At 39.9% G+C, this 26201-nt stretch overlaps 1 protein-coding gene across 1 annotated transcript in view; it reads left to right on the top strand.

The window, feature by feature from the left end:
• The window catches only part of LOC308692017 (NACHT, LRR and PYD domains-containing protein 1 homolog), a 105630-nt gene extending 80265 nt beyond the window's left edge, over positions 1–25365 (top strand). Inside the window, exons 8-10 of the mRNA XM_081367695.1 lie at positions 23671–23757; positions 23882–23950; positions 24732–25365. Of these exons, the coding sequence (XP_081223821.1) occupies positions 23671–23757; positions 23882–23950; positions 24732–24747 (172 nt within the window). The 3' untranslated portion in view covers positions 24748–25365. The remainder of the gene's footprint in view (positions 1–23670; positions 23758–23881; positions 23951–24731) is intronic.
• Positions 25366–26201: the final 836 nt, after the last annotated feature.

Genomic DNA, 26201 nt, shown 5'->3' with positions numbered 1-26201 from the left:
AATATAAATCCTCTGAGGGAGAGAGAGAGGGAGAGACGCAGGGCTGTCAGGCCCTTTGGAGTGGTGTGTGTGTGAAAACGTCGGTTGGGATTCAAATATTTTTAGAATGCCCAATGTAAAGTCAATGGGGACTTTTTTGGCCGCTTTTTCGTCCGCTGTGCGAACATCGTACACCCGATCGCTTAGAAAAGTCATAGCACACCTCTCCTCAATGAGCCGGTCGATTTGACACCTCACTCAGGGGTCTGAGACAAACGGTGCGGGGCGAGTTTCGCGCCAAACTTTTGTCCAGAATAAGAATAATAATAAAAAAAAGAATAATAAGTATGAGCAATAACAATAGTGATGCTTTCAAAAAAGCACCACTAATAATAAGAATAATAAGTATGAGCAATAACAATAGTGATGCTTTCAAAAAAGCACCACTAATAAGAATAACTAGAATGTACATTTCCTGAAGAAAATGTGAAATGGTGCTTGCAGTGGCAAAACTCTCCACTCGGTTGCTAGGGTGTTGTACATGATTGCATACGAGCCAACAACCATGTCTGTACGATGTTGTGGAGCTGAAATATGGCTTCTATATGTTGCAATATGGTTGCTAGGTGGCTCTAAATGGTTGCTAGGGTGTGAATACACAGTTACCATGGTGATATGTACAGACTGTTTTACAACTGAAACTAATGAGCCAACCCCCATCTCTATACAATATTCTGATGCAGAGATGTAGGTCTTGTAAAATGGTTGCTAGGCTACTCTGTTTGGTTGCTATGGAGTTGCTTGGCAGCTGCTGATGATGAAACTGCAAAGGCTTCTTGTCAGTATGAATGATATAAACCAACTCCCATCTCTATACGATGTTCTGATGCAGAGATATACGTTTTGCTAAACGGTTGCTAGGGTACTCTGTTTGGTTGCTAGGGAGTAGCGTGGCAGCTGCCAATCATGAAACTCCAAAGGCTGCTTGTCAGTATGAATGATATAATCCAACTCTCATGCCTCTGCGACATACAGAATGGAAGATATCCCTCTTTGGATATTGGTTGCTAGGGTACTCTGTTTGGTTGCTAGGGAGTGGCTTGTCAGCTGCCAATCATGAAACTCCAAAGGCTGCTTGTCAGTATGAATGATATAAACCAACTCCCATGCCTCTGCGACATTCAGAATGGAAGATATGCCTCTTTGGATTTTGGTTGCTAGGGTACTCTGTTTGGTTGCTATGGAGTTACTTGGCAGCTGCCAATGATGCAATTCCAAAGGCTTCTTGTCACTATGAATGATATAAACCAACTCCCATGCCTCTGTGACATTCAGAATGGAAGATATCCCTCTTTGGATTTTGGTTGCTAGGATACTCTGTTTGGTTGCTAGGGAGTGGCTTGGCAGCTGCCACTGATGAAACTGCAAAGGCTTCTTGTCATTATGAATTAAATAAACCAACTCCCATGCCTCTGTGACATTCAGAATGGAAGATATCCCTCTTTGTATTTTGGTTGCTAGGGTACTCTGTTGGTTGCTAGGGAGTGGCTTGGCAGCTGCCAATCATGAAACTTCAAAGGCTGCTTGTCAGTATGAATGATATAAACCAACTCCAATCTCTATACGATGTTCTGATACAGAGATATTCGTTTTGCTAAACGGTTGCTAGGGTACTCTGTTTGGTTGCTAGGGAGTGGCTTGGCAGTTGCCAATGATGAATCTGCAAAGGCTTCTTGTCACTATGAATGATATAAACCATCTCCCATTTCTCTGTGACATTCAGAATGGCAGATATCCCTCTTTGGATTTTGGTTGCTAAGGTACTCTGTTTGGTTGCTATAGAGTGGCTTGGCAGATGCCAATTATGAAACTGCAAAAGCTTCTTGTCACTATGAATGATATAAACCAACTCCCATGCCTCTGTGATATTCATAATGGAAGATATCCCTCTTTGGATTTTGGTTGCTAAGGTGTTCGGCAATGGTTGCTAGGGAGGGGCTAGGAAGTGTTGAGGTGATTTATGATTGGCCGTTTGCTGCCCCGAGTCAAATGAGACCACCCCCATGTTTCTATGACAATTCAGTCCGGAGATATCTCTTTGAACTCTTTCAATGGAAGTCTATGGAACTTGTTGCTAAGGGGCTCTAAATGGTTGCTAGGGCGTGGCTTGATAGCTTCACAATGATCCTGAGAGACTGATTGGTCGTCTGAGTAAAATGAGCCCGCCCCCTTGTCTCTATGACACTGTGATCAGGAGCTATGTTCAATACAAAATCCCTATGCAATTTACCATAGTAGGAAAAGCATGTGAGTTTCACAGGACGTTCCTTCCCCATAGTAAGTCAATGGGGCAACTTTGGGCAGCTTCTGCCCCCCAGGGCTACAACTTTTACCCCATTGTGAGGTATGTTCTTACAGAGCCTGTCAGCCTCTTCAAATGTGGCAAATCACAAGTTTATGTGAAATCCTCGCTCTGAGCTAGGAGTCGTCAAAGTTTGTCGCAATGTTAAGTCTATGGGACTTTTTTGGCCGCTTTTTCGCCCCTGGGGCAAACATCGCACCCCCGATCGCTTATAAAAGTCATAGCACACCTCTCCTCAATGAGCCGGTCGATTTGACACCTCACTCAGGGGTCTGAGACAAACGGTGCGGGACGAGTTACGCGCCAAACTTTGTCCAGAATAAAAATAAGAATAATAATAATAAGTATGCAAGAGAACACTAATGATGCCTTGCTTTCAGCAAGCACCATTAATAAGTATGAGCAATAACAATAGTGATGCCTTGCTTTCAGCAAGCACCACTAATAATAATAATAAGAATAATAAGTATGAGCAATAACAATAGTGATGCCTTGCTTTCAGCAAGCACCACTAACTAGAATGTACATTTCCTGAAGAAAATGTGAAGTGGTGCTTGCAGTGGCAAAACTCGCCACTCGGTTGCTAGGGTGTTGTACATGATTGCATACGAGCCAACAACCATGTCTGTATGATGTTGTGGAGCTGAAATATGGCTTCTATATGTTGCAATATGGTTGCTAGGTGGCTCTAAATGGTTGCTAGGGTGTGAATACACAGTTACCATGGTGATATTTACAGACTGTTTTACAACCGAAACTAATGAGCCAACCCCCATCTCTATACAATATTCTGATGCAGAGATGTAAGTCTTGTAAAATGGTTGCTAGGGTATTCTGGGTGGTTGCTAGGGCGTTGCTAGGGTATTCTGGGTGGTTGCTATGGTGTTGCTAGGCGGTTGTAAGGGTATTTTGGGTGGTTGCTAGGCGGTTGCTAGGGTATTCTTGGTGGTTGCTGGGCGTTGCTAGGCAGTTGCTATGGTGTTCTGGGTGGTTGCTATGGTGTTGCTAGGCGGGTGCTAGGGTATTCTAGGTGGTTGCTACGGCGTTGCTAGGGTGTTCTGGGTGGTTGCTATGGTGTTGCTAGGCGGTTGCTAGGGTATTTTGGGTGGTTGCTAGGCGGTTGCTAGGGTATTCTTGGTGGTTGCTAGGGCGTTGCTAGGCAGTTGCTATTGTGTTCTGGGTGGTTGCTATGGCGTTGCTAGGCAGTTGCTAGGGTATTCTGGGTGGTTGCTATGGTGTTGCTAGGCGGTTGCTAGGGTATTCTAGTGGTTGCTAGGGCGTTGCTAGGCAGTTGCTATGGTATTCTGGGTGGATGCTATGGCGTTGCTAGGCAGTTGCTAGGGTATTCTGGGTGGTTGCTATGGTGTTGCTAGGCGGTTGCTAGGGTATTCTGGTGGTTGCTAGGGCGTTGCTAGGCAGTTGCTATGGTATTCTGGGTGGTTGCTATGGTGTTGCTAGGCGGTTGCTAGGGTATTCTGGGTGGTTGCTAGGGTATTCTTGGTGGTTGCTAGGCAGTTGCTATGGTATTCTGGGTGGATGCTATGGCGTTGCTAGGCAGTTGCTAGGGTATTCTGGGTGGTTGCTATGGTGTTGCTAGGCGGTTGCTAGGGTATTCTGGTGGTTGCTAGGGCGTTGCTAGGCAGTTGCTATGGTATTCTGGGTGGTTGCTATGGTGTTGCTAGGCGGTTGCTAGGGTATTCTGGGTGGTTGCTAGGGTATTCTTGGTGGTTGCTAGGCAGTCGCTAGGGTATTCTGGGTGGTTGCTAGGGCGTTGCTAGGCAGTTGCTAGGGTGTTCTGGGTGGATGCTAGGGCGTTGCTAGGGTGTTCTGGGTGGTTGCTAGGCAGTTGCTAGGTGTTTTGGGTGGTTACTAGGCAGTTGCTAGGTGTTCTGGGTGGTTGCTAGGCAGTTGCTAGGATGTTCTGGGTGGTTGCTAGAGTTTTTTGCTGGTTACTAGAGCATTTCTAGACGTTGCTAGGGTGTTCAGGATGGTTGCTAAGGTATTTTTTTAGTTGCTATGATGTTACTAGGTGGTTGGTAGTTGTCAAATATGGTTACTATGGAGTTTTTATAGAGTTATTAAAATGTTTAATAACGAGTGCCTTCTGTACGGCACTCGGCCTGCGGCCTCGTGCCTGTGGTCGAATAGGCACAAGCATGGAGCAATATCGCAAGGCCACGAGTGTAATATTGCATTAAAAAATACAAAAAAATTAAAAAAAAAATTTTTTTTGGTTTAGGGTGGTTGCTAGGGAGCTCTTAGTGGTTGCTAGGGTGCTGAAACTGGTTGCTAGGGTGTGGCTATGAAGATTTTAGGCCATAACTTATTGGCTGCTTGATAATATAAATCCTCTGAGGGAGAGAGAGAGGGAGAGACGCAGGGGTGTCAGGCCCTTTGGAGTGGTGTGTGTGTGAAAACGTCGGTTGGGATTCAAATATTTTTAGAACTCCCAATGTAAAGTCAATGGGACTTTTTTGGCCGCTTTTTCGTCCGCTGTGCGAACATCGTACACCCGATCGCTTAGAAAAGTCATAGCACACCTCTCCTCAATGAGCCGGTCGATTTGATGCCTCACTCATAGGTCTGTGACAAACGGTGCGGGGCGAGTTTCGCGCCAAACTTTGTCCAGAATAATAAGAATAAGAACTAGAATGTACATTTCCTGAAGAAAATGTGAAGTGGTGCTTGCAGTGGCAAAACTCGCCATTGGGCAGATGCTAACACAATTACCATGTTGTGATACCATGATACACCACGTTTTAGCATTATTTACCATGATTTACCATGATTCTAAGATGATTTACTACGATTTACCACATTCCAGCATGATTTACTATGATTAACATGTTGTTAGAATGATGCTAGCATGATTAGCATGTTGTTAACATGATTAGCATCTTGGTTGCATGATGATAGCATGATTAGCATGTTGCTAGCATGCTTTTAACAAGATGCTAGCATGATTAGCATTTTGCTAGCATATTTTTAGCTTGATGCTAACATGATTAGCATGTTGATAGCATTATGCTAGCTTGATTAGCATGTTGCTAGCATAATGTTAGCATTTTGCTAGCATGATGCTAGCTTGATTAGTATGATGCTAGCTTGATTAGCATGTTGGTAGCATGATGCTAGCATGCTTTTAAGAAGATGCTAGCATGATTAGCATTTTGCTAGCATGTTTTTAGCTAGATGCTAACATGATTAGCATGTTGCTAGCAATATGCTAGCTTGATTAGCATGTTGCTAGCATTATGCTAGCTTGATTAGCATGTTGTTAGCATGATGCTAGCTTGATTAACATGTTGGAAGCATGTTGCTAGCATGATTAGCATGTTGCTAGCATTATGCTAGCATGATGTTAGCTTGATTAGCATGTTGCTAGCATGATGCTAGCATGATTAGCATGTTGCTAGCATGTTTTTAGCAAGATGCTGTTGCCAGGTGGTTGCTAGGGTGTTCTGGGTGGTTGTTATGGTGTTGCTAGGCAGTTGCTAAGGTGTTCTGTGTGGTTGCTAGGCAGTTGCTAGGGTATTCTTGGTGGTTGCTAGGCAGTTGCTAGGGTATTCTTGGTGGTTGCTAGGGCGTTGCTAGGTGGTTGCTAGGGTGTTCTGGGTGGTTGCTATGGTGTTGCTAGGCAGTTGCTATGGTATTCTGGGTGGATGCTAGGGCGTTGCTAGAGTGTTCTGGGTGGTTGCTAGGCAGTTGCTAGGTGTTCTGGGTGGTTGCTAGACAGTTGCTAGGGTGTTCTGGGTGGTTGCGAGTGCCTTATGTACGGCACTCGGCCTGCGGCCTCGTGCCTATGGCCGAATAGGCACAAGCATGGAGCAATTTCGCAAGGCCACGAGTGTAATATTGCTTTAATTTTTTTTTAAAAAGCAGTTGCTAGGGTGTTCTGGGTGGTTGCGAGTGCCTTCAGTACGGCACTCGGCCTGCGGCCTCGTGCCTATGGCCGAATAGGCACAAGCATGGAGCAATTTCGCAAGGCCACGAGTGTAATATTGCTTTAATTTTTTTTTAAAAAGCAGTTGCTAGGGTGTTCTGGGTGGTTGCGAGTGCCTTCAGTACGGCACTCGGCCTGCGGCCTCGTGCCTATGGCCGAATAGGGTGTTCTGGGTGGTTCAGTACGGCACTCGGCCTGCGGCCTCGTGCCTATGGCCGAATAGGCACAAGCATGGAGCGATATCGCAAGGCCACGAGTGTAATATTGCGTTAAAAAATACAAAAAAATACAAAAAACATTTTTTTTTGGTTTAGGGTGGTTGCTAGGGAGCTCTTAGTGGTTGCTAGGGTGCTGAAACTGGTTGCTAGAGTGTGGCTATGAAGATTTTAGGCCATTACTTATTGGCTGCTTGATAATATAAATCCTCTGAGGGAGAGAGAGAGGGAGAGATGCAGGGGTGTCAGGCCCTTTGGAGTCTGTGTGTGTGAAAACATCGGTTGGGATTCAAATATTTTTAGAACTCCCAATGTAAAGTCAATGGGACTTTTTTGGCCGCTTTTTCGTCCGCTGTGCGAACATCGTACACCCGATCGCTTAGAAAAGTCATAGCACACCTCTCCTCAATGAGCCGGTCGATTTGACGCCTCACTCAGGGGTCTGTGACAAACGGTGCGGGGCGAGTTACGCGCCAAACTTTTGTCCGGAATAATAATAAGAAAAAGAATAATAACTAGAATGTACATTTCCTGAAGAAAATGTGAAGTGGTGCTTGCAGTGGCAAAATTCGCCACTGGGCAGATGCTAACACAATTGACATGTTGTGATACCATGATATACCACATTTTAGCATTATTTACCACGATTTACCATATTTCTAAGATGATTTACTACGATTTACCACATTCCAGCATGATTTACTATGATTAACATGTTGTTAACATGATTAGCATGATTAGCATATTGCTAGCATGCTTTTAACAAGATGTTAGCATGATTAGCATTTTGCTAGCATGTTTTTAGCTAGATGCTAACATGATTAGCATGTTGTTAGCATTATGCTAGCTTGATTAGCATGTTGCTAGCATGATGCTTGCTTGATTATCATTTTGCTAGCATATTGCTAGCATGATTAGCATGTTGCTAGCATGATGCTAGCTTGATTAGCATGATGCTAGCATTATGCTAGCTTGATTAGCATGTTGCTAGCATAATGCTAACATGATTAGCATGTTGCTAGCATGATGCTAGCTTGATTAGCATGATGCTATCATTATGCTAGATTGATTAGCATGTTGTTAGCATGATGCTAGCTTTATTAGCATGTTGGTAGCATAATGCTAGCATGATTAGCATGTTGCTAGCATGATGCTAGCTTGATTAGCATGTTGCCAGCATGTTTTTAGCAAGATGCTGTTGCCAGGTGGTTGCTAGGGTGTTCTGGGTGGTTGCTATGGTGTTGCTAGGCAGTTGCTAAGGTGTTCTGGGTGGTTGCTAGGCAGTTGCTAGGGTATTCTTGGTGGTTGCTAGGCAGTTGCTAGGGTATTCTTGGTGGTTGCTAGGGCGTTGCTAGGTGGTTGCTAGGGTGTTCTGGGTGGTTGCTATGGTGTTGCTAGGCAGTTGCTATGGTATTCTGGGTGGATACTAGGGCATTGCTAGGCAGTTGCTAGGGTGTTCTGGGTGGTTGCTAGGTGTTCTGGGTGGTTGCTAGGCAGTTGCTAGGTGTTCTAGGTGGTTGCTAGGCAGTTGCTAGGGTGTTCTGGGTGCTTGCTAGAGTTTTTTGTGGTTACTAGAGCATTTCTAGACATTGCTAGGGTGTTCAGGGTGGTTGCTAAGGTGTTTTTGTTAGTTGCTATGGTGTTACTAGGTGGTTGGTAGTTGTCAAATATGGTTACTATGGAGTTTTTATAGAGTTATTAAAATCTTTAATAACGAGTGCCTTCAGTACGGCACTCGGCCTGCGGCCTCGTGCCTATGGCCGAATAGGCACAAGCTTGGAGCAATATCGCAAGGCCACGAGTGTAATATTGCGTTAAAAAATATAAAAAAAAATAAAAAAATGTTTTTTTTTGGTTTAGGGTGGTTGCTAGGGAGCTCTTAGTGGTTGCTAGGGTGCTGAAACTGGTTGCTAGGGTGTGGCTATGAAGATTTTAGGCCATAACTTATTGGCTGCTTGATAATATAAATCCTCTGAGGGAGAGAGAGAGGGAGAGACGCAGGGGTGTCAGGCCCTTTGGAGTGGTGTGTGTGTGAAAACGTCGGTTGGGATTTGAATTTTTTTAGAATGCCCAATGTAAAGTCAATGGGGACTTTTTTGGCCGCTTTTTCGTCCGCTGTGCGAACATCGTACACCCGATCGCTTAGAAAAGTCATAGCACACCTCTCCTCAATGAGCCGGTCGATTTGACACCTCACTCAGGGGTCTGAGACAAACGGTGCGGGGCGAGTTTCGCGCCAAACTTTTGTCCAGAATAAGAATAATAATAAAAAAAAGAATAATAAGTATGAGCAATAACAATAGTGATGCTTTCAAAAAAGCACCACTAACTAGAATGTACATTTCCTGAAGAAAATGTGAAATGGTGCTTGCAGTGGCAAAAATCTCCACTCGGTTGCTAGGGTGTTGTACATGATTGCATACGAGCCAACAACCATGTCTGTACGATGTTGTGGAGCTGAAATATAGCTTCTATATGTTGCAATATGGTTTATATGTGGCTCTAAACGGTTGCTAGGGTGTTCCGGGTGGTTGCTAGGCAATTGCTAGGGTATTCTTGGTGGTTGCTAGGCAGTTGCTAGGGTGTTCTGGGCGGTTGCTATGGTGTTGCTAAGGTGTTCTGGTTGGTTGCTAGGCGGTTGCTAGGGTATTCTTGGTGGTTGCTAGGCAGTTGCTAGGCAGTTGCTAGGGTGTTCTGGGTGGTTGCTATGGTGTTGCTAGGTGGTTGGTAGGGTATTTTACATGGTTGCTATGGAGTTGCTAGGCAGTTGCTAGGGTGTTCTGGGTGGTTGCTATGGAGTTGCTAGGCGGTTGCTAGGGTATTCTGGGTGGTTGCTATGGTGTTGCTAGGCGGTTGCTAGGGTGTTCTGGGTGGTTGCTAGGGCGTTGCTAGGCAGTTGCTAGGGTATTTTGGGTGGTTGCTATGGTGTTGCTAGGGTATTCTGGGGGTTGCTATGGCGTTGCTAGGCAGTTGCTAGGGTATTCTGGATGGTTGCTAGGGTGTTGCTATGGTGTTGCTAGGCGGTTGCTAAGGTGTTCTGGGTGGTTGCTAGGCGGTTGCTAGGGTATTCTTGGTGGTTGCTAGGGCGTTGTTGGTGGTTGCTATGGTGTTGCTAGGCAGTTGCTAAGGTGTTCTGGGTGGTTTCTAGGCAGTTGCTATGGTATTCTGGGTGGATGCTAGGGCGTTGCTAGGCAGTTGCTAGGGTGTTCTAGGTGGTTGCTAGGTGTTCTGGGTGGTTGCTAGGCAGGTGCTAGGGTGTTCTGGGTGGTTGCTCTGGTATTTTTGGTGGTTACTAGAGCGTTTCTAGATGTTGCTAGGGTGTTCAGGGTGGTTGCTAAGGTATGTTTGGTAGTTGCTATGGTGTTACTAGGTGGTTGGTAGTTACAAAGATGGTTACTATGGAGTTTTTATAGAGTTCTTAAAATCTTTAATAACGAGTGCCTTTGGCCGAATATGCACAAGCATGGAGCAATATCACAAGGCTACGAGTGTGATATTGCTTTAAAAAATGTAAAAAAAAATTTTTTTAATTATTTATTGGTTTAGGGTGGTTGCTAGGGAGCTCTTAGTGGTTGCTAGGGTGTTCTGGGTGGTTGCTAGGAAGTTGCTAGGGTGTTCTGGGTGGTTGCTAGAGTTTTTTGGTGGTTACTAGAGCATTTCTAGACGTTGCTATGGTATTCAGGGTGGTTGCTAAGGTATTTTTGTTAGTTGCTATGGTGTTACTAGGTGGTTGGTAGTTGTCAAATATGGTTACTATGGAGTGTTTATAGAGTTCTTAAAATCTTTAATAACAAGTGCCTTCAGTACGGCACTCGGCCTGCGGCCTCGTGCCTATGGCCGAATAGGCACAAGCATGGAGCAATATCGCAAGGCCACGAGTGTAATATTGCGTTAAAAAATACAAAAATGTTTTAAAAAATGTTTTTTTTGGTTTAGGGTGGTTGCTAGGGAGCTCTTAGTGGTTGCTAGGGTGCTGAAACTGGTTGCTAGGGTGTGGCTATGAAGATTTTAGGCCATTACTTATTGGCTGCTTGATAATATAAATCCTCTGAGGGAGAGAGAGAGGGAGAGACGCAGGGGTGTCAGGCCCTTTGGAGTCTGTGTGTGTGAAAACGTCGGTTTGGATTTGAATTTTTTTAGAATGCCCAATGTTAAGTCAATGGGACTTTTTTGGCCGCTTTTTCGTCCGCTGTGCGAACATCGTACACCCGATCGCTTAGAAAAGTCATAGCACACCTCTCCTCAATGAGCCGGTCGATTTGACACCTCACTCAGGGGTCTGTGACAAACGGTGCAGGGCGCATTACGCGCCAAACCTTGTGTGGAATATAAGTATGAGCAATAACAATAGTGTTGCTTTGAAAAGCACCACTAATAAGTATGAGCAATAACAATAGTGATGCTTTCAAAAAAGCACCACTAATAATAACTAGAATGTACATTTCCTGAAGAAAATGTGAAGTGGTGCTTGCAGTGGCAAATCTCGCCACTCGGTTGCTAGGGTGTTATACATGATTGCATACGAGCCAACAACCATGTCTGTACGATGTTCTGGTGCTGAGATATTGCTTGTTCATGTTGTTCAGGTGTTTGCTAGGGTGTTGCTAGGATGTTCTGTGTGGTTGCTAGGGCTTTGCTAGGTGGTTGCTAGGGTGTTCTGTGAGGTTGCTATGGTGTTCTGGGTGGTTTATATGGTGTTGCTAGGCGGTCGCTATGGTATTCTGGGTGGTTGCTAGGCAGTTGCTAGGGTGTTCTGGGTGGTTGCTATGGTGTTGCTAGGTGGTTGCTAAGGTATTCTGGGTGGTTGCTAGGCAGTTGCTAGGGTGTTCTGGGTGGTTGCTAGGGCGTTGCTAGGCGGTTGCTAGGGTATTCTTGGTGGTTGCTATGGTGTTGCTAGGCGGTTGTTAGGGTATTCTGGGTGGTTGCTATGGTGTTGCTAGGGTATTCTGGGTGGTTGCTAGGCAGTTGCTAGGGTATTCTGGGTGGTTGCTAGGGCGTTGCTAGGCAGTTGCTAGGGTGTTCTGGGTGGTTGCTATGGTGTTGCTAGGCAGTTGCTATGGTATTTTGGGTGGATGCTAGGGCGTTGCTAGGCAGTTGCTAGGGTGTTCTGGGTGGTTGCTAGGCAGTTGCTAGGTGTTCTGGGGGGTTGCTAGACAGTTGCTAGGGTGTTCTGGGTAGTCGCTACGGTATTCTTGGTGGTTACTAGAGCTTTCTAGACGTTGCTAGGGTGTTCAGGATGGTTGCTAAGGTATTTTTGTTAGTTGCTATGGTGTTACTAGGTAGTTGGTAGTCAAATATGGTTACTATGGAGTTTTTATAGAGTTCTTAAAATCTTTAATAACGAGTGCGTTCAGTACGGCACTCGGCCTGCGGCCTCGTGCCTATGGTCGAATAGGCACAAGCATGGAGCGATATCGCAAGGCCACGAGTGTAATATTGCTTTAAAAAATAAAAAAAATGTAAAAAAAATGTTTTTTTTTTTATTTAGGGTGGTTGCTAGGGAGCTCTTAGTGGTTGCTAGGGTGCTGAAACTGGTTGCTAGGGTGTGGCTATGAAGATTTTAGGCCATTACTTATTGGCTGCTTGATAATATAAATCCTCTGAGGGAGAGAGAGAGGGAGAGACGCAGGGGTGTCAGGCCCTTTGGAGTCTGTGTGTGTGAAAACGTCGGTTGGGATTCAAATATTTTTAGAACTCCCAATGTAAAGTCAATGGGGATTTTTTGGCCGCTTTTTCGTCCGCTGTGCGAACATCGTACACCCGATCGCTTAGAAAAGTCATAGCACACCTCTCCTCAATGAGCCGGTCGATTTGACACCTCACTCAGGGGTCTGTGACAAAAGGTGCGGGGCGAGTTACGCGCCAAACTTTGTGTGGAATAAGTATGAGCAATAACAATAGTGATGCTTTCAAAAAAGCACCACTAATAATAAGTATGAGCAATAACAATAGTGATGCTTTTAAAAAAGCACCACTAATAATAATAACTAGAAAAAAAAGTTTGTTGAGACAAACTTTAAGTTGGCTTGAGAAAGCCGGACAATGGAGTTTGAAGAAGTTTAAAGTAGTTTGATGTTTAAAGTGGGTTAAAGTTTGATAGATAGATAGATAGATAGATAGATAGATAGATAGATAGATAGATAGATAGATAGATAGATAGATAGATAGATAGATAAGGTTTAAAGATAGATAGATAGATAGATAGATAGATAGATAGATAGATAGATAGATAGATAGATAGATAGATAGAAAGAAAAGGTTGAAAGAAAGAAAGAAAGAAAGAAAGAAAGAAAGAAAGAAAGAAAGAAAGAAAGAAAGAAAAAAGAAAGATTAATTAGTAAGAAAGAAAGAAAAAAAGAAAGAGAGAAAGAAAGAAAAAGAAAGATTGATTAGTTGAAAGAAAGAAAGAAAGAAAGAAAGAAAGAAAGAAAGAAAGAAAGAAAGATTAGTAAGAAAGAAAGAAAGATAGAAAGACAGATCAGCTAGAAAGAAAGTAAGATTCATTAGAAAGGAAGAAAGAAAGATGAGTTAAGATTGAAAGAAAGAAAGAAAGAAAGAAAGAAAGAAAGAAAGAAAGAAAGAAAGAGATAGATAGATAGATTAGTTAGGAAGAAAGAAAGAAAGAAAGATAGATAGATAGATAGATAGATAGATAGATAGATAGATAGATAGATAGATAGATAGATAGATAGATAGATAGATAGATAGATAGATAGAAAAGGTAGATAGATAGATAGATACATAGATAAGTTCAAAAGATAGATAGATAGATAGATAGATAGATAGATAGATAGATAGATAGATAGATAGATACATAGATAAGTTCAAAAGATAGATAGATAGATAGATAGATAGATAGATAGATAGATAGATAGATAGATAGATAGATAGATAGATAAGTTCAAAATATAGATTTAGCCAAATATAGTTTACCATGATTTAACATAGTTTACCATGATTTACTATAGTATACCATGATTTACCATGTTCAAGTATGATTTGCTGATTCAAGCATGATTTACCATAGTTTACCATGATTTACCATGATTTACCATAGTTTACCATGATTTACTATAGTATACCACAATTTACCATGTTAAAGTATAATTTACTGATTCTAGCATGATTTAGCATAGTTTACCATGATTTACCACGATTTACCATAGTTTACCATGATTTACTATAGTATACCACAATTTACCATGTTCAAGTATGATTTACTGATTCTAGCATGATTTACCATAGTTTACCATGATTTACTACGATATACCATAGTTTACCATGATTTACTATAGTATACCATGATTTACCATGTTCAAGTATGATTTACTGATTCTAGCATGATTTAGCATAGTTTACCATGATTTACCACGATTTACCATAGTTTACCATGATTTACTATAGTATACCACAATTTACCATGTTCAAGTATAATTTACTGATTCTAGCATGATTTACCATAGTTTACCATGATTTACTACGATATACCATAGTTTACCATGATTTACTATAGTATACCATGATTTACCATGTTCAAGTATGATTTACTGATTCTAGCATGATTTACCATAGTTTACCATGATTTACCATAGTTTACCATTATTTACCACGATTTACCATAGTTTACCATGATTTACTATAGTATACCATGATTTACCATGTTCAAGTATGATTTACTGATTCTAGCATGATTTATCATAGTTTACCATGATTTTACCATAGTTTACCATGATTTACCATGATTTACCATAGTTTACCATGATTTACTATAGTATACCACAATTTACCATGTTCAAGTATAATTTACTGATTCTAGCATGATTTAGCATAGTTTACCATGATTTACCACGATTTACCATAGTTTACCATGATTTACTATAGTATACTATGATTTACCATGTTCAAGTATGATTTACTGATTCTAGCATGATTTTTCATAGTTTACCATGATTTACCATAGTTTACCATGATTTACCACGATTTACCATAGTTTACCATGATTTACTATAGTATACCATGATTTACCATGTTCAAGTATGATTTACTGATTCTAGCATGATTTATCATAGATTACCATGATTTACCATGATTTACCACGATTTACCACGATTTACCATAGTTTACCATGATTTACTATAGTATACCATGATTTACCATGTTCAAGTATGATTTACTGATTCTAGCATGATTTATCATAGATTACCATGATTTACCATAGTTTACCATGATTTACCACGATTTACCACGATTTACCATAGTTTACCACGATTTACTATAGTATACCACGATTTACCATGTTCAAGTATGATTTACTGATTCTAGCATGATTTACCATAGTTTACCATGATTTACCATTATTTACCACGATTTACCATAGTTTACTATGATTTACTATAGTATACCATGATTTACCATGTTCAAGTATGATTTACTGATTCTAGCATGATTTATAATAGTTTACCATGATTTACCATAGTTTACCATTATTTACCACGATTTACCATAGTTTACTATGATTTACTATAGTATACCATGATTTACCATGTTCAAGTATGATTTACTGATTCTAGCATAGATAGATAGATAAGGTTTGAAGATAGATAGATAGATAGATAGATAGATAGATAGATAGATAGATAGATAGATAGATAGATAGATAGATAGATAGATAGATAGAAAAGGTTTGAAGATAGATAGATAGATAGATAGATAGATAGATAGATAGATAGATAGATAGATAGATAGATAGAAAAGGTTTGAAGATAGATAGATAGATAGATAGATAGATAGATAGATAGATAGATAGATAGATAGATAGATAGATAGATAGATAGATAGATAGATAGATAGATAGATAGATAGATAGATAGAAAAGGTTTGAAGATAGATAGATAGATAGATAGATAGATAGATAGATAGATAGATAGATAGATAGATAGATAGATAGATAGATAGATAGATAGATAGATAGATAGATAGATAGATAGATAGATAGATTAGTTATTAGTTAGAAAGAACATAGATAGCTTAAAGCTTAATTGAGTATCAATGGCTTCTAGCAGTTTACATTAAACAGTTCAAACAGACATGGACTTTTGGTCAATGAAAGTCTATGGGATTTTTATGATTTTTAATATTAATTTTTAAGAAAACCATAACTCAAACCAGTCTGAAAAGATAGCACACCAAGTCAGAACAGTATGAAGGTCTGACCCGAGTTTGGAGTATGTAGCTTGAACGGTCTAGGAGGAGTTAGAGTTGAAATTTTTTGGGTCAGAAGAATAAGAAGAAGAAGAAGAAGAAGAAGAAGAAGTTTAAATAGGATTTCAGTAAGTTGGCTTTCTCAAGCCAACTTAATAATAAGTTTAAATAGGATTTCAATATGTTGGCTCTCTCAAGCCAACTTAATAAGTTTAAATAGGATTTCAGTAAGTTGGCTCTCTCAAGCCAACTTAATAATAATAATAATAATAAGTTTAAGTACAATATCAGTAAGTTGGCTCTCTCAAGCCAACTTAATAATAATAAGTTTAAGTACAATATCAGAAAGTTGGCTTTCTCAAGCCAACTTAATTAATTAATAAAAAAGTTTGACCATGTGTGACTTACCTTGGTGAAGTGTTTGAGGTACCGACTGTGGCAGCCTCCTCTTCTAAACTCCAGAAAAAATGTTTTGCGCGCTCGTTTCCACGTATACGGCCCGAATCTGTTTTGCGACTGTTGTTCCCAGGCTGGATCCGTTTTAGACATAGACAGTATATAAACGGTTTTAGAGCAGTGAAACGGAGGTGACTGTGACGCGGATTTGCCGGTTTGAAGACGGATCCGGCTCGCAGTCACCTGCTGTATGGGGTGTCATTAGTCTCGGCAATTTAGGACATCGCACTAGATTTGTGTCAACCACTGATCTATATAGACCTTATGCGCCAGAGAAACAAGGGCGCCGCCATATTTAGAATATTGTCTTTGAACTTCCGTTTTTGCGGTCGCTCTGTATATTCCTATGGCATTGTTGTCCAAGAGTAATTAGCTTTTGAAGTGGATTTAATTAATATAAAGTTAACAAAAGTTAACGAAAGTTATCATGAGGACTGTAATGTTTAAACCAGATGTCTTAACAAATGTCAGTAGACCGGGAATATTTTAAAACGAGCCGTTCATTCATAAATACGCAAGATCGCTGTGAAAATAAAACCGGAAGTCAAAAGACAACGAGCGCAGCGCTGAAAAGGGGTGGGGCTACATAAGATCTATAGAATGACTGGATAGCTCATGACGTCATGAACAGTGAAGCCACCGCGCTGCCTTTCAGAATGTTTGTAAACAATAGGCACCGAGTAACTTCCGGGTGGCAGAACGTGAGCGGCTTCCACTGACTAACTGAAGAGATCCAGCCGGCGACTGCAACAGTTACATAGTTAAAAACGTTGTTGATCAAAGTTGAAACGATGATGAAAACGTGTTGTGTTTGGGGTTGCGCTGCCAGATATACCGCAAAAGGTGTAGGGTTTTATCGATTTCCTGTGGGTGAGGAGGTTATAGCGAGTGGACGTTGTGTCGTCAAAGTAGGAAATCTTAACGATCCCCTAAATTATATGATTCATCCAACGTTTACATTTCTGCTGCCAACCCTGCTTGCTCTTCAACTCTGCTTCGTGTATTCTCAAAACGGTCCATCTACAAAATCACAGCAGAGCATTTATCTTCCGCCGGGGAAATTCGAGACTAACATTAGTAAACTTGTCTCTTTTGAAGATCAGACTCATTGCCAGTGTTGTAAAGTTTTCTTTGATCGAAGCAGAGACCAGTGAGACAGTCGGGATCGCGTTCAACAGAAGTTGTTCTTTATTGAGAACTCCACTGTATGCGGCTGTAGAAACTTCCAACATGATCTAACTCTAATACAGTATGCATTGTAGTTATATACATCCCCAGGGGGAGGGATTACATAGAGGTGGAGACTCTGAACAAAGCATGCAAATGAAGTAGGAACACACCCTACTCTGAATCCAATTGAATCAGCATAACTATTCACATGCTGATACTGGCCAGGAGCTCCAATTCCAAGAGCCATCCCAGAGCCGTTAAAGACAAAAGGTGAAAGTCAATCAACCTAACGATTCAACGTATGGGCTCCGAAAGGTGAGAATCAAGTGATCTGACTCATTTAAAACACAATAGAGAAAACAGGTCTGGCAGGAATGGAGACTCTTGCTGGAGACTCAATAATCACCTGAAATCAGTCTACTAAATTTTATCAGTTTAGATACTATTGCAGTGGAAAAACTAAATTAAACATTTAATAAAAATGTAATCCAACACCAGTCACTGCCTGAAGTAAAAGAGGGCTGCCCACTCTCACGCATTCACCGTGAGACTCACGCAATTGTCACTTTTCACACACTCTCACGCCACACATCCGAAATGTATATTCCTCATACATAATATCGACCAATCAGTGTTTTTCAACCGCGCAAAGGTCGATATAACAGCTGGAGAACAATTGTCACATAACATTTACCTCAGGAAAGCCATTTAATGACCGCATGATAGGCTATATAGCACGTTATTTTGGCTAGAAAAAAGAGCTATCTGAGTATTTTGCTAATTATGTGTAGGCCTACTATATTACATATTTATTATATTTTTTACTTATATCATTAAACACAGTTGTTATTATGATAAAAAAAATGCATTATATTTAATTACATTTTTTATTTTTATTACATTTTTACTGTCGACGGTGGGCCTCCATTCCAAGCTTCGGCTTTTGCCACCCGGAAGAACGTCTATTACTGTTGTGAAGTCATGGTGAATTGAGCTCACGCGTTCTATTGAATCAATAGGAAATTTTATGATTTGACTGAAAAAACATTGCCTAATGAGACAGTTTTTAAATCTAAAGTCTCCCTGTACATTCTCACAACACAAACATCCTAAGCATTTTAATGGGTATTTGTTTAAAGTCGGAAATTTTTCCTGCTTATTAAAAAACGGCAATTTCTTTGCCATTATATAGATCAGTGGTGTCAACACAGAAAACATTTCGTCACTGGATTTTTTTCGTTTACTGAAATTGTGGTTTATGTCAGCTGAATGGGCGGAACGCTTTTTAGAGAAGATAAGGCAACGTTTTTTTTAGCACAATTCACACCCCGCGGTAATTCAGGAGAAAACAATCCAAATGCTCCACGTGAAACTGCGGTCTTCCGACCTTTTACTATTGTGTCAATTGATTTTTATTAATATGCGCGAGGGAGAGAGAGCAAGACAGCGCTCGACGTGTTTGAAGACGCGAGAGTGCGCGTGCGCGTGCGCGACCGCGGCTCTCTCTCTGCTCGTGATCAGTGCGCTCAGCAGTCATTCTATTCTACATCACTCACCGATCAAATAAGGCTTTGGCGGGACAAACATTTGCTTTGGCGGCCACCAAAAATATTTCAATGCAGGAAAACCCCTGAAAAGGCTTGTAGACGTTGGCTGCGTTGTTTCTTACATTGCTCTACGTTTACTTTACCAGTTCCAGCTTCACCGTCACCACTTTTTTAAAAAAATATTTGTTTAGAAAATCTCTAAGGCCTCTATTTTCTTCTTCTCTTCTCTTCTTCTCTTTTCTTTCCTTTTCTAAGCACTGACCGGACATTTTGAGCGTATTGAACTTCAAATCAAATGACATCAAATTTTGATCAGTGGCCAAACCATTTTTGGTTGATTCTTGACCACTATTTTAAAGACAATTAGGAAGAAAATAAATAAAAAGCTTTTATGTAACTCAAATATTACATATTTTATCCACAAATAGGCCTATTTTTATTTTTTAAATTATGCCATAATTTAATGAGGTCTCAGTTCTGCCACCTGTTATGGAATTGTTTAAAGGTCCCATGATATGAAAATTTCACTTTATGAGGTTTTTTAACCTTAATAGGAGTTCCCCTAGCCTGCCTTTGGTCCCCCAGTGGCTAGACATTTTGATTGGTGTAAACCAAGCCCTGGGTATTTTTGAGAAAATGAAAGCTCAGACGGGTGAATCTAGAAATCTTCCTTTTATGTCATCATAAGGAGAAAGGTCACCTCCCCTTTCTCTTCTTTGCCTGCAAAGAGAATTTAGCCCGCCCATGAGAAAATGAGCTGCACGAGTGCGATATTGGTTTTTCCTCGAGAGACATCATGGCTTGCAAACGAGCGAAGCATGGCAGTTGCTCAGTGTTTGGATGTACAAATGAACACAAAAGTATGTTTTTAGTTCCTTCATCCGAGCCAATGGGTTATGTGAATTTCTGATGTATAATTGTTCAAGTTCAGACAGATAATCTTTCTCTCAAAGTCGTTCAATACTGTTTATGCATCAGTAAATCAAGCCAGTGACTAAAATAACAACTTCACATCGTTTCTCTTGGTAGGATGAAAATAATATTATTTAAACTGTGATTAAAATATATACAGAAAGCAATCAAAGAACAATCCCTTTCCAATCGCCCAAGCTGTCAATCACACAGCGCGAGTTTATCTGGACACTTGCCAAAACTCGTTATGAAATCAATGACGCTGTTACGCTGCAAAACGAAGCTCTTACTGTACTTACCTCATGTTTGCATTGGTGAAATCATTAGTGAGAGTGCAGAAACTGTGTTGCAATGATAAGATCTTCATTCACTCAATTAACAGGCTGTCATCTGCTCAATGCTCATCACTGCAACCTTTTATGTGATGGGAATAGATCAAAATACTTTTAAAAAAACTTCTCACGATTTGTTAATCTCGATAGCTGTAATAGTAAAAATGCAGGGCTTAAAGTATTCCGGCACCGTGCCGGATCTCCGGCGTGCGGCCATGAGAAAGAAAAAAAAAATTGGAACTTGCATGCAGAGCCGGATTAACGCAAAGGCAAACTAGGCACGTGCCTAGGGCCCGATTGGCGGGATGGGGCCCAGACAGAGGGACAAAAAAAAACAAAAAAAATGTACAAATGTCCTATCTACAATTTATTTCAAAATGTATTAATTAACTAAAAATAGTGACGATGTTTATCTTAACCATAGACTGTTACATTACGTCACATTAACGCCAGCCCATGACTGTATATATAGAGGCGCCAGCCAGTTAAGTCCGAGGGGACGTCAGCGGCGGTCAGAGGCGGTCAACGAACGCATCCATCAGGTGCTACGAGTGCGAAGCAAAAGCCTAAATAGGCACGCAAAGAAGCACAGCTCGAAATGCAGGTCATCGATTTTGGAGTGATTGCAATGTATTTTAAATATAAACGTGTGGGCTACTGTAGATCAGCGTATTTCTGGAAAAATCATTCACCGCTTTGTTTGTCTAGTCTACGAGTTTAAAAGAGCGCGAGCGTCTAACGTGCCCAGACGCGACGCTTTGAATTTGCGCGTATAACATCGCGTTGGGAGCTGACTAGTAAAAAGCTACAAAAGTAAAAGACAAGACGTTTGTATTCAAAGTTAAAAAAACCAACACACTGCAACATTTTTAAATGTTTCAAATAAAGGATCTCATATCTATGGGTCTATCTTCTATATTCTGATGCTGATGATTAGATAATACCCTGACATCATAGCCTATACGAATATTAGATTAGAATTTTTTTCCTGCTCAGTAGCGATCGTATCTTTCTCTTCCACTTGATTTGTGTATAGCATATTTAAGGTAGCAATGCAATACATAATATCATATTACTGATATTAATAATATGACAATATCTGCAGATATTGATTAAATGGGAGGGAAAAATCCTGCCCATAACGCAGCTATGAAAACAATTATAAAAGCAGGTTCATGTTCATCTACTGAAGTGGGATTCTGGAACTGTGAATAAACTGAATAAAACAGCTAAAAATAACAACAAGAACAATAACATCTTCATTAAACAAAAAAGAGATTACCTTAGATAAATTTTGATGTAGTAGCTACCAGTAAAAAGTCTGGACCCATTACTATCTTTAATGTTTTTGAAAGAAGTTTCTTATTATGCTCTACAAGCCTGCATTTATTTGATCAAAATACAGAAAAAAACAGGAATATTCAGCGAGGATGTGTTAAATATATAAAAGTGATAGTGAAAACTTTTTTAAAACAACTTTTTAATAATCAAAAAATCCTGAAAAAAGTATCACATGTTATAAAATAAAAATTAAGCACCATTTCTAACATTTGATAATAAATCAGAATATTATAAAGTTTTCTAAAGGATCACGTGACACTAAATTCAGCTTTGAATCGCAGAAATATATTTTAAAGTATAGTAAAATAGAAAACCATTATTTTAAATTGTAATAATATTTCACTATATTATTTTTCTGTATTTTTGATCAAATAAATCCAGGCTTGATGAGCATAAGAGACTTCTTTCAAAAACATTAAAAATAGTAATTTGTCCAAACTTATGTACTGTGTAAGTAAAAATATACTAAATTTAAAATTAAATGTTGTATAAATAAAAAGGTTAGGAATCATATTTGTTTCAAGTGTTTTTTATTGGGGGTGGGGGGCCTCCAACATGAATTTTGCCTAGGGCCTCCAAATGTCTAGAACCGGCCCTGCTTGCATGCGGTTTAATATTTTCGAGTCAATTGATTTCACCTACCAATCATATGAAAGGAACGCAGCTCTTACTAACGTTACAAGCCTATCAGAAGCAGAGCAGGGCGGAGCCTGGCAAGTGTGATTGAGATTTATACGTCACGTTAGCGTTGTCGGTGAAAGGAGCGCTAGTTCATGAAGCTTGGGGATGATGTCCTACCCACGGGCGTAATTTCCTATGGGGACACTTTCTAAAATCCCGTTGTCCCCCCCACCCCCACTCAAATTCGTTTGTTATGATGTTTAACCGCACGCCGTCATTGCCACGGAGGAGCAGGACCGAGCCTGTGTAAAATAGCTCACTGAATGTTTTAATGAGCAAGTAGCGGTTGCGGCACAGACAGCGATGAAACGCCAGAAACAACAACAGGTGACTTTAATGTCACCATGGATGAAAAGAAAGAAAGGAGATGTGAGTTGGTTGATTCAGTAAATTAGCTCAGGTCAGGATAATCATATTTTCTGTCTACACCTGTTGATAACTGAGCTAACGTTAACATACACTGCTGCTTGGTAACTTCAGACTTGGCTAAATATTTAATTTTAATATTTAATTAAATATTCTGTAGCTTACAAAAAAAAGAAAAAACATTCTGTGTAGGTCTACCATGAAAACGAGTCCACTTTAAACCGCAGCATTTTCTGTCAGCAATGTATGACAAGTAGCCTAATGTTAGTGCTGTCAACGGAAACGCATGCGATTAATCTTTGTCCAGCTTTAACGTGTTAAAATATTTATCGCAGCGTCCGTTCTTTATGTCATCCTTTGGGTTATATGATCATGCTCTCCTTCACGCAAATGTTTTAAACTATCAATGCGCGAGAAGACAAAAGAGAACACGCTGTCAGTGAATGTCCTCCTGAAACACACACACACACACAAAGAAAGACGCACGCCAGTATCGCAGTCGGCAGCGCGCCATCGAGTTCTCTTTCTCGCTTAAACGAACCATAACACACACATTTATGCCAAAATGTCAGTTTTGTCGAGTATCTTCACAAGAACAGTCAAGTGAGATGCAATCTTAAATTGAAGTAAAGAGTAGAGAATGAGATCCGTGAGATCCTGTCAGCAGCAACGGGTATTAAAGTGACAGCAATTCTCTCTGTTAGTAAAGTTAACCAAAGAACAATGGGAACAGAGAAAATTACTAACTGCTCAATGCTTAAGGATTAATCTATTTTTCATTTATAATTTATGCAGTGCGGACTGTTTTATAAACGTATTCAATTATTCAATTTCTATATAATTCACATCGGTTAGACAGGTAAGGTACAGGTAAATATGACATTTATTATGGGTTTAAGTGAGGATTGTTTTAAGTTCACTTAAAAGTTGTCTTTTATTTCTAAATTATTAACATTTTTGATCTTAAAAATATACTATAAAATATACTTAAAAATATACTATACTTAAAAATAACATTATAAGGGCACCCCAGGAAACATTATAAAATAAAAAAATGATCCATGTCATGGGACCTTTAAATGAATGTGTAATAAGCAAATGTGAAAAATGGCATTATCAATCTCAATCATTTTGTCTGTATAGCCTAATGTGTTTCCACATCTAGGGTATATGCTGACTCATTACTGGAGGAAGGAATCGAGATCTTGAAGAGGTCAAACACAAGACCAAGTTGTATGATGACATTTAGCGGGTTTGTATTGGTTTATCATTATATAGATTTTCTATGCAATTTCACAGAGTACAGCTTACAAGCTTTAAAAAGGAGACAAAAACACCATAAAGAACGACTTTTGAGGCATATTCCATTCTTACAGTTACAATGACTGCCGGCCTACGGAGATTCATCTGAATGACCAGGGCTTTTCCTTGGATTCTTGGGATTGGTAAGTTAAGACTGAGATTAACACTAAGAAAGCACCTATAAAAAAAATGAGAACTGTAATACGACACGAGCCCAGAGGCGCCCCAATGGCAGACAAGCCAGGCAATTGCCTGGGGCTCCCTCTCTCGTTACGCTGGTTATGCTGTTACCAGCTCGCCTCAGCCGCCTTTTTCAAACTAGAGCAGCGCTTACTCGCAGCAGTTATGTAGAAAATGCATGATTTGATTTGTTAAACATGAAAAGGACTTATCCATCTGGCATGGCCGCTCGCTCTAATGTTAACCTGATAAATGTGCGCTATTATTAGGTGCCTATCCAAGTGTTTGTGCGGAGTGTGGAGCGTGCACTGCATGACATGGTGGAGGCGTTGGCGAGGTCACTTGGATTTTCTTATCAACAGTGGAAACAACTTAAAATACTCCATCATTTCTGGCCATACAGAAAATAATAATGCATCTGTCGCAACTACTTTTATTTGTGTAAACTCACAATAACAAAAACACGTGCTTTCGTAAAATAAAATAAAACAATCAGGGCGCGCTTTCATGGTCTTCGTGAACTGAAGCGCGTCTCAAACATAAACAGAAACACAGCGTAGGCTATTCTAGCCTCACATACATGAGAATCATCTGATTAATCCGTATGAAAGATGCATTTCTTTCTAAAGGCGCATCTACTTTATAGTGGAGATGTATGGTGATATGTTTGCAGCCGCCTATCCTACAGGTCAGCTTGTTCATATTTCTCTGTCATGGTTTATCTCTTGTTTCTCCATTTCTAAGGCCCCCGTGTTTGTGACTAATGGTACAGCATTACAGCTCGGAGAAAACTGCAAAAGCATCATCTTTACCTGGAGCTGTGGAAGTGAATAAAGACACCAAACAACTCTCAAGTCTTTTACATGCACTGTAATCATAAAAGCTGTGTGTCAATTTGTTTGTAAAGTGTTTTTCTAAGCAGCTTTACAGAGTTTTATGATGTTGATGCTTCGTCTAAATGTAATACTTTAGAGCAGAATTATTTTTTAGAGCTTATGGTTTATTTGCATGTGAGATTTGCTTTATATAGATCATGTGACAGTGACTGTATTAAATTAAATTTTATATAGTTGTTGGGGTTGTGCATTTATGCTGTGATTATAAATTTGTAAGGTTTTGTACAATTTATTACATTTTGGTGTACTAATAATCCTATTTACTAATTGATGATGTTTAGAAAAGTCTTCAGTCCTCCAGTGTGCCAGCCAAAGGCGACTGTGGCAAGAAATTAAAAACTTAATCCTTTAATTTTTTGATTGCTGAAATGTTAAACTTCTCATTGATGTGTTTGATGTAAACTTTTGTCTTGTATAAATGTAATGGTTTTATATAGTTTGTCGGCTGAGAGCCGAAAAGTCTGTATTATTCCTCCATGTGTAAAATAAAATATGAAAAATAATAATTCTGAGTGGTAATGACAGTTAAATTTGTCAATGAATTAACACCCCTCATTTACATACAGGTGTGAGTCTAGAAATGTCCCATTCAGACAACAGCCTACAGTAGCATATTGAGTACTGTCTGAACTCTTAGTAGTGGCCAGTGTTGGGCTCATTACTCAAAAATGTAATACAACTCATTTACTCCTTTCAAAAGTAATATTATTGTATTACTTTCTGGCAACAGTAATTAGTTAAACTACTAGTTATATCACTTTTTCTTCACTACCCACAGAAGTCATTATTTATCTTTTGTTAGATTTTGCTGTATTTGGCCGAGCAGTGGTTTGGGTGACTCGCCAATGTATTAGATTTCTCCAATACATAAAATAAGTAAGCTTGACCAGAGATCTTGTGGGGAGAAGAATTTATTGAAGGTTTTTAGTGCGGCAGTCCTTCAGCAGCGATGTTAGCATGTCGCCCTTCAACTATCTTAACACAAAGTTCTGTCTGTGAGACAGAACTTTATACATGAAGACAAATGGGCTACAAACAATAGAAAACTGTTAGGGCCTCCCACAGGAGATTGATCTACCCTGCAATCTTTGTCATTCACACCAATCAGTTTCTATGGGCCATTTGGTTCACACCTTTACAGACACAGATAGAGTTGATAAAATCTAAGGCAGAGTTGATTAAATCTAAGGCACAGTCACAATGTAAATGAATCTGATGACTGAAAATACACAATCTTTCACTTCCCCATAAAATTATTCTAAAATGTATTTAACAACATATTTCTGCTACATCATTTGATCAAAATACACATTGGATT

The sequence above is a fragment of the Scardinius erythrophthalmus genome, assembly GCF_964197995.2.
Source record: "Scardinius erythrophthalmus genome assembly, chromosome: 6".
Lineage (NCBI taxonomy): Eukaryota > Metazoa > Chordata > Actinopteri > Cypriniformes > Leuciscidae > Scardinius > Scardinius erythrophthalmus.
The sequence above is the reverse complement of the archived record's forward strand: the minus strand, read 5'-3'. Positions and strand labels throughout refer to the sequence as shown.